Source organism: Pyrgilauda ruficollis, unplaced genomic scaffold (assembly GCF_017590135.1).
Source record: "Pyrgilauda ruficollis isolate IOZ18807 unplaced genomic scaffold, ASM1759013v1 scaffold7, whole genome shotgun sequence".
Classification (NCBI taxonomy): domain Eukaryota; kingdom Metazoa; phylum Chordata; class Aves; order Passeriformes; family Passeridae; genus Pyrgilauda; species Pyrgilauda ruficollis.
In genome coordinates this window covers 11,039,514-11,048,654 of record NW_024528821.1, presented here as the reverse complement: position 1 = coordinate 11,048,654, position 9,141 = coordinate 11,039,514, and the positions used below count along the sequence as shown (strand labels likewise).

At 49.9% G+C, this 9,141-nt stretch overlaps 1 protein-coding gene across 1 annotated transcript; it reads left to right on the top strand.

Moving 5' to 3' along the window:
* The first annotated feature begins 2,032 nt into the window (after positions 1 to 2,032).
* Positions 2,033 to 7,382, top strand: HMGB3 (high mobility group box 3). The gene is made up of 5 exons (XM_041485095.1): positions 2,033 to 2,142; positions 4,373 to 4,529; positions 5,021 to 5,160; positions 5,704 to 5,878; positions 6,379 to 7,382. Exons 2-5 carry the CDS (start codon positions 4,380 to 4,382, stop codon positions 6,520 to 6,522), a joined length of 609 nt encoding a protein of 202 aa, XP_041341029.1. The 5' UTR covers positions 2,033 to 2,142; positions 4,373 to 4,379; the 3' UTR covers positions 6,523 to 7,382.
* The last annotated feature ends 1,759 nt before the right edge of the window (positions 7,383 to 9,141 follow it).

Below are 9,141 nucleotides of genomic sequence, written 5' to 3'. Positions count from 1 at the left end.
AGCAGGAGAGGGCCCTGACACAGGGCCAGGTGCAGTGTGGGGAGCTCAGGGCACCACAGGAGAATTGCAGCAGTGGTAGTTCTGGGGGTGAGTAGAAGCTTTCCCTCTGGGGGTTATGCTCACCCATTTGCTACTCAGCCCTCCTCTGCTTTCAAAAGCATGCTGCAAGTGCTAGGATAAAACCTCCAACCCAGCTGTGTCTCAGCTACCAAAATATCTCCTTTGCCCCTTGGCCAGCTGTCAAAACTTTCCTGGCCTTCCTAGAACAAGTGTCTTAGGGGATGTTTCCTTTGGCTGATGAGAACTCAGGGGGATGATCTGGAGATGACTGTGGGATAGCATGTTCACTGCCAGGTGTCTATCCTAAGCCAGCTCCATCCCCTGAACTGCCTGGCCATCCCCTTAGTAATGCTCTCTGCTTGTCACTCTGGAGGGTGACATTGTGGTTTGAGGAAGAAAGTGCTCCAGAATAAAAAATTGTGCAACTCAAGAGCCAAGAAAAAAAAAAAGCCTTAATTATTCAACTAGTTTGGAACACTTGAAAGTATCCCTAAAAATAGGTGAAACGGATGTTTGTCAGCTACAAAGAGATTTTCCTGCAGTAGTATTGCTTGTCTTATTTTATGATGATGCTACAGAATACAGTCCCTCAGGTAACCTCATTAATGTTTATGAACTAACCCCTTGTTTTATACTTTTGGTTTGAGAAGGCAGAAATAGGGCAAGAGGCTAGTAAGACCGATTTTATCATATGTGCTTTGAAAAGCCCAAGGACATGGCTGTAAGGTCTCTATAAGCATATAATGTACATGGGCCAACAGTTGGATTGGGTGCTTGCTAGAGATTTACCCTAAGGGAGAAATCCAGGCAGGACTTTGGCTGAAACCCTGCGTGGAATTCTGCGTGCCTCCCAGTGGATCTGTCAGCAGGAGGCTGGCACTCTCGTGTGTCTCATCAGTGGTGTTGTTTTGATCTCTTCCGGCAAAGGCAACCTGTGACCATATGTTGTTATAGCCACAAGCGCTTCCACAGGGCGGTATCTGGTGAAGCCGGCTGCCTGACAGCGCCTCAGCCCAGGGTGGAGGCTGCTTTTCACTATCTGTTCCTTAAAGAGGGCAACTGTTTCTTCTGGCTATCATAACAGGGCGGCAGTTACCAACAGCCCGTAACAGTATGGGGTGGTTTCTGAGTCTTACCGCCCCATCCTTAAAAATAACAGCTCTTTTTTCCGAGCCAACCACCAATTGTGGTCAGCCACGAATACCAGTTTAACCATTTGGCAGCCGCCCTGTAGGAAACAGCTCTTTGCAGAGAGCCAGAGGAGCCCTAGAGTCACACTGGGCTGGTTTCAGTCAGCAGCGCGCACTTAACAGATTTCCCTGTATGCAGCCAGCCTCTTTAATAACAAGCAAATCCTGGAAAGTTAATACCAAACAAACTGTAAAAGTGTGTAAGAACTAGTAATTCAAATGGATTCTTGATTTGATGAACGAGTGGGTAAAGTTCTGCTCCTCCCCACACAAACTCGCAGTTTCTTGCTCTGTAGTTCCTTCTCCACCCGTTGTGTGTTGGGACTGTCAGCAGAGTTTATTTTGGGCTCGGTTCCACTACGCGCAGTAGTAGCCGGCTTCGCAAACAGTGCACTGCAACCGGAACCGCCCCTTACGGCTTTAGGGCAGCAAGCAGCAATAACGGGCTGCTGTCGGCCGGGGGGTCCCGCCCGCCCCCGGGAGCGCTGCCGGGGCTGCCCCTGGTCCCGCGGCGCTGTCGGTGGGGCTGGCGCAGCCGGACCCCGCGGTGCCCGCCCGGTGTCCCCGCTCGGTGCCGGGGTTCCCCGGGGGTCTCGCTCCGCCGCACGTGGCGGGGGCTCCGCGGGGCGCGCGCTCGCCGCGCTGCCCGGTCCCCCCGGCGGGCGCTCTTTTTGAATGAATGACCTCACCCGCGCCGGCCAACCGCCGCGCGGCCGCGCTTAATATTCATGAGGCGCCGCGCCAATGAGCGGGCGAGGAGGTTGTTTTAAACGGCAGAGCCCCGCAGCCAATCAGGCCGCTCTCGTAGGCAGCCAACGCGAGGCTGAGCCGCGCCGAGCCCCGCGTCGTGCCCTGCGCTCCGCTCCTGTCCACACTACCGCGAACAATACAGGTACGTGCAGCCCCGCCGCAACTTTTCGGGGGGCGGCTGCCCCCTCCCCGCCCTGCCCCCGCGCCTTCATCCCTCTGTCCTGCCTGCCCCAGCATGCTTTGTTTTTTTCTCCTTTTTTTTTTTTTTTAATGTTGCGTTCTATTTCTTCCTTCCTCCGAGTTTTTGATTTTTTTTTTTTTTAATTAGAAAAAAATCGGGAAATTCACCCAAAACTTTCTTTCGCCCCTCTGGCGGGGATCGGCGGTGCCGGGGCAGATGCTGCGCGCAGCTGGCGGGGCGGTGGGCAGCGGGCGAGGCGCAGCGTTTGTCCCCCGCCGTGCTGCCCTGCCCCGCCGGGAGCTCCCCCCGCCGCCGAGGGGCCACCTGCCCCCGGTGCAGCCCCGGAGCTCCGCGCCGGGCTCCCGTGCCGCCGAGAGTAATATGGCTGGTGCAGCAACTACACCGGGACTAACTCCTCTTCTCCCCCGCATGGGCAGGGATTTTTCTCTGCCGCCTCCTAATGTCGCACGGCAAAACGCGCGGCGCCCTCGGCTTTTATGTGCCCCTTTCCCAGGGTGGGCTCGGTGGGGCTGGTGGCGGTGGGAAAGTTGTCGGCCGTGCGCAGTGCCGTGCCCGCTGTTTATTCTGCATTAATATGGCTGTCGCTTTAGCATCTGACAGGGATAAACCCTGCGCGCTGCGCCCGGCGGTCCCGGCCAAGCAGTTTTTTTCTCGCCGCCGCCACCTCCAAACTCCCCCGATCCCTTCGCTTCTGCCTCCGCCGCTCTTCCCCTGCCCGAGAAGGTGTCTCTGGTGGGGCTGCGCCCTCGGCGGGGCCCCGCATCGCCTTTTCCCCGCGCCGCGCCGCCCGTGCTGTGGGCATTAATATGGCTGGCGCTGGAGAGCCCCGGCGAAGGGAAGAAAGACGTGTGAGCGGCACAGGGATGGGGAGGGGGGTCGCGGCGAGGAAAATCTCCTTCCTGGTGCCCCGCCGGGGGCTCAAACCTTTCGCTTTCGCCCCGGCTCCTCTCCCCCCACCTTCCCGTGTCCTCGGACGGGCGCTGGGGGGCCGCCCCGGGGCTCCCCGCACTCTTTTTCTGGCAGCGCGGAGGAGCGTAGCGGCGGCGGTAATGGCTGCACGGGAGCCTTTGTTAGAGAGCGCTGCGCTAGGCAGGGGCCGGGGGGGGGGCTCCCGCCCGCGCCCCGGCCCCGACGCCCCCGCCGCCCGCCGGGGGGGAGCGGGGCCGGGCCGGCCGCCGCGGGCCGCTCGCCCCCAACTTCGGAGCGCCCCGGCTCCGCGTCCCGGCCCCGGTACCGCGCGTTCTCCGCCCCCGCGGGGGCAGCGCTGTCCCGGCAGCGGCCGGAGCGGGCAGGGCGGCTCACGGGCACTTCTGCTGCACCTGGCGGGTTAATGGGTGCAATTAAATATTAACGCTGTGCTAATAAAAATTAAATTTTCAAGGGACTTGGAAGCTGTAAATAGAAAATACTGTTGCGGGCTTATGGTATTTTTTATTAAGCGGGGAAAATTTAATACGGAAGCAGGAAAAGAAATGGAGCCCAAAAGTTAGCACCGTCGTTTCGGTAACTTGCTGACTGCATCTTTGCACTGACCACTGTGCCTCAAACGTGTGTCACTTGGTGGAGCAAGAGCGAGCACAACTCACCTCGCAGAGCTCCACGGGTCCTATTGTGGTTAAAGTCAGCCTGTATTTCTGCTCTTTTTATATATAAAAGGTTGCTGCACTTTTTCGGGGCAACTAATTTGTCCTGCCTGCTTACCTGGGCAGCAGCTGCTAAGACATGCACTCCAGCTCCTGAAGGGCTAAGTCACTGCCTGGCACTGTGCATGCCACTCCAGCCCCAGTGTGGTAGCCAACTAAAACAGATACTTTATATTAGTTCATATATAATGCTTAATAGGCAGAAGTATGTATATTTAATAGTCTGTCTCCAGTCTTTGGACATGATGTAAATATATGTTAATGTAACACTTAAATCCAGTGGCTGGTTTCTCTTGGCTTGTCTGCAACCCAAGTATCAAGGGAGAATAATTTAAGTCTCTGTATTGTGGATGGTAAGATATGTTAGGGGAAAGAAAGGGGTGTGTTTCTGATGGGACATCATTCCAGAAGATGATGAGGGGGTGTGTGTGTGTATAAATATATGCACACCATATGTGTATGCATACATCGGTGTGTGCATTCATCTAAATATCATTTATTTGTTATTTTTTCCTCTGTCCCTACAGAGTCAAGATGGCTAAAGGTGATCCGAAGAAGCCCAAGGGCAAGATGTCTGCCTATGCCTTCTTTGTGCAGACGTGCCGTGAGGAACATAAGAAAAAGAACCCAGAGGTTCCAGTCAACTTTGCAGAGTTTTCCAAGAAGTGCTCAGAGAGGTGGAAGGTACTTTGATTTGTGACTTCCTGAAGGGATAACTTCTTACAGTATCTGCTAGGATGATGTGTGTGTGTCTGAACATGAAGGGAGCCGGTGCTGTTTTGGTCTGTGTGCTGTTCTTGGCAAGCTGACCTGGCCATTGGTCAGTGCTGCTGGAGCCTGTAGCAATTTAAACCAAACATTTTAGCCTTATGTATCTGTGTTAGATGCTTCTGCTAGAGTCATTCCCAAGCAATACCCTTCAGCAGCTACTTCCTTCCAAGTGTGTGTCCAGAGGAGGACTCTGACTGTGCTTGTCTCGTTCCTGTTGTTCCCTTGTTGCTGAGAGTGTCTGTGGTGGCTGTGATTTCCCGTACAGCGCAGCCCAGTTAAAAAAACAAACAAATTCTGAAACTCCCGTATTGAGTTGATATATGTTGGCTTGTTTACATAAAGCTTGCCAGCTATTGAACAGTTGGGTAATCACAAGTTTGGTGTCTCATGTTTTGGTTTTTTAGACCATGTCAAGCAAGGAAAAGGCTAAATTTGATGAAATGGCAAAGGCTGATAAGGTACGATATGATAGAGAAATGAAGGACTATGGACCAGCTAAGGGTGGCAAGAAGAAGAAGGACCCCAATGCCCCTAAACGACCACCGTAAGTAACTTTGAGACATTAAATGCATAAGTGTTTTGGTTCATTTTCACACCCTGTGTGTAACATGGATTTCCAGGAAGGAGGTAGATGGGGGACACAGTGTTGGTATAGCAGGACTGGTAGCGATACTGTCTTGTAAACCTTCTAGGCAGCTTGTGCTCTTGCGCATGTAGGGCACTGACACAAACTGTCAGTACTTGGTACTCTTAGTGGTAGGAGTGTCTCATAGGAAGACACTCCATGTGTCTCATGGGAAGACACAAGTGGCTGAGTCACAGTGAGACTTGTGTATCTAAGATGAAATTGGGTGAGGGGATACAAAATGCTTAGTTAATAAAGAGCATTGAGTGAAGGAGGCTGCAGGTCTGCGCCTCAGTAAAATCAAAACACGTGTAAGCTTGTGTTTGATTTTGTAAGTTAAAGAAAAGTTTCTTCTCTGTGTGCTCATGCATGTGGCAGTGTTGTGGGGGAGGGATGGAGGAAGGGGTGCTCCCTGGGTGTGCTGCTGCAAACGCTGACTGTCCTCTGGTGTTTCTTCCCAAGGTCTGGCTTCTTCCTCTTCTGTTCAGAGTTTCGCCCCAAGATCAAGTCCACAAACCCTGGCATATCTATTGGGGATGTAGCGAAGAAACTGGGCGAAATGTGGAACAACCTCAGTGATGGTGAAAAGCAGCCTTACAATAATAAGGCAGCCAAACTGAAGGAGAAGTACGAGAAGGTAAGGAGAGTTGTCGCTTGTGCCTCCTCTGTACCAGCTCTTTTGTTGATGTGCTTTTGTAGCATAGGCCCAGCTCAGTTGGCCCCAGCATAGTTACAGCTGAATTTTGCACAGGTTGGGGCAGAGCAGGATAGAGATCCACAGGCAGATTTCAGCAAGGAGAGAGAGCTTTCCCCAGTGATGTGCAGCAGGGGCTGCTCGTGTTGCTTCAGAAAGGGTCTGCTGTGCTGTTACTGGAGCTTTGTCCCATTATCAGGAAACTTTGAGAGGCTGGCTTCTCTTCTCCTCCTCAGAGAAATAGCCATGGTGCAGGGTTCCAGACCTCCGTGACTGATGAGCATGCTGAGGTGTCTGCAAAGCTGTGTACTCCCTTGCTGGCCGTGTCCCCTTGGGGGTGCAGCTGGGGAAGGCCAGTCCCTTTACCTTAGCACCTGCTGCTGTACAAATGCTGTGTGTGTTTGCTGCTTAGAGCAAATTAAGACATCCCCTTGACTTTGCAGGATGTTGCAGACTACAAGTCTAAAGGAAAGTTTGATGGCGCAAAGGGAGCAGCAACCAAAGCTGCTCGGAAAAAGGTAGAGGAAGAAGACGAAGAGGAGGAGGAGGATGAAGAAGAGGAGGATGAAGATGATGATGATGAATAAAACTGTACAATACTTGTCTCCATGTGAATACCATAGAGTAGGGGAAACACCATAAATGAAGCACCTCTTATTTGAGATGGTGTCTCTTGCCCTTATTAGGCTTAATTAAAAAAAAAAATTGGATTCCGATCGCGTTGTAGTTTCTAAAAGTGCTCTAGAAATTGTAACTGGTTTACATGAAGTGGCCATGGGTGTAGTGAGCACCCTGAAACTGTATCAAAGTTGTACATATTTCCAAACATTTTTAAAATGAAAAGGCGCTCTAGTGTTCTCCTAACTCTGTGCACTTTGCTGTTGGTGTAACAAAGCATTTAAAAATGTTTCAAGCATTTTTTTAATTTGTAAGGTGGTGTTACTATATGGTTATTGGCTAGAAAATCCTGGGTTATAAACTGTACATATCTATAGTTTGTAAAAACTAGACAGATTCTTGTGGTACATGCTTAGAGTGATGATGCCTTAGAGGAGCAGTGATTACTTGGAAAGGCTGTACGTTCCCCGGGGTGCCATGGCCCAAAGCATGCACTGTGAGGGTAGATCTATTTACACTACAGTGGGCGTCCATTTAGCTTAAAGTTGTCTTTCTGTATATAGTGAAATAGCATTCTGCTGCCATTCTTAGTTGTGGAAGGGGGTTCAGCTGGCATGAGAAGTGTATGGGTTTTTTTAGTTAAGTGCGGTAGTTTTTAAACTGAAACTGTAGACATCTCTTCATCGTCAACTAAGTGAAGAGCCAGTGCAGCAACTGAAGTTCAAAAACACTCTGTACTTAAACAAATTTGCAACGTTCTGTTTTTTTTTGTATGTTTAGAATGCTGAAATGTTTTTGAAGCAAAATAAACAGTATTACATTTTTAAAACTGTTCTTGACAACACTCTAAATTTCTGGTTTAAGAGTATCTTAACAACAGCAAGAGGTTCATTTTGAAGTCTGTGGCATCCCTCAGGGCTGGTGACTTAGGAAACATTCTGACTCAAGGATTTAAAAAAAAAAAAAAAAATTTAAAAAATGGTGGCCAGCCAAAACTGGCTGAATTGAAAGAGATGGCTGCTCCAGCTAATATGCAATCGTAACTGTTTATGGCTGAGTGGCACAAGATGCTATGCAAGTTTGAACTTTATTACTTGAACTTGGGAGCCTAAATGAACATTCATGACGTAATTGTTTGTTTGTGTGTGTATATAGCAGCATTCAGAGATGCAGAGAAAGGTAGGTGGCTAGGAATGAGGCTGACACCATGGAATAAGTATAAAAGCATAGTTTGGATTTTTTTTCCAGTTGTGTTGGGTAAATTTATAGCCCAAATGCATTGCTGTACATATTAAAATGTGCCTTTTTTGTCCTGTGTTAAACTGTTTCAGACTTGTGGTTTTTTCTAGCCTCTTGTTTCGTGGCAGGAGCCAGGCGCCTACGTCTAACTCCCTGCTGCAGGAGGAGCGTGGCGCAGGTACTTGGTCTGGGTCCTTTCTCGAGTGACACAAGGTTCAGGTGGAACTGGGGGCTGTGAGGGGGGCTGGGGGAGTGACAGGTCTCTTTCCCCTCTGGTCACCAGCTGGCTGTGCCAAAGTCTTGCCTTTTTTCCAAATCCGGGCTGGGGGTGTTTTGTGGCACTTGAAAGGTAACTCCTGGTCTCTAACTGGTGACTGTCACTTTGGTTTTCCTTATCATGGGAACAGCACGAGTTGGGAAAACTACAGCACCCCACAGAACCCCTGAATTCCTACCCTGTGCTGGCTCTAGCAGTCGGTGCTTGCCTGGTGGAGAGTAGATGGGGGTGTGAGGGCACTTGCATTGCCAGCAAGGCAAAGCTGTGGGCTGTTGTGAGCAGCTGGTTTCAGAAGATGCAGTAACTCACAGGTGCACACACTGGGCATGGGCTGCTGCCACCTCTGCTTTTGAGCCAAGTTTGACATTAATGGGGTCCAGGCTTACAGGCAGTAACATTAGAATGTGGTTAAAACTACTCAGTTGCCTAATTGGGTAGTACTTCTGGCTTCCTCGGTCTTCTCAACAGCATGACAACTTCTCACCAATAACAGCTTGGCAAAACAGTCTGGTCTAGTGCTGAGATGGACTAAAACCTGAAAGCAAAATTTTCAGAATGGAGCGCGCTAAAAAACTTTCATGAAACATAGCAACAGGTAGCAACTTTTGTTTTTAAGGCTAAGTGACAGTTGAATCACTCAGAAATACTTTTATAGTTGCTTAATTATGGTAATTTTTAGTATCTTTAATGCACAAAATGGTATTTGCCCCTATTTTATGGGCAGTTGCATTTTAAAAGTCTCAATAAAGCTGCATCTGGAAAAGAAATAGGTACTTCTGTATTTGCTACCCTTTCTGCATGTCTTCTGATACAAGGGAGTAGGCAGCTGGAGATCCCAGGCTGTGGAAATTTGATGGGGAAGTTGTAGAGCAGAAAAAAAAAAGTGATGGCATCAGTTCAGGAGCTCTAATGCTGTTTCTATTGTCTAGTTGGCAAAATCTCCTCTTAGCCACATATGGGACTCGGTGTAGATCACTGTTGTGCAAATCGAGCTTGGCTTTGAATTAACTGCTAGTGAGCTGAGCCCCTATTGATAGTATCAGCAAACGAGGGCTAGAGCTGACACCTCTTT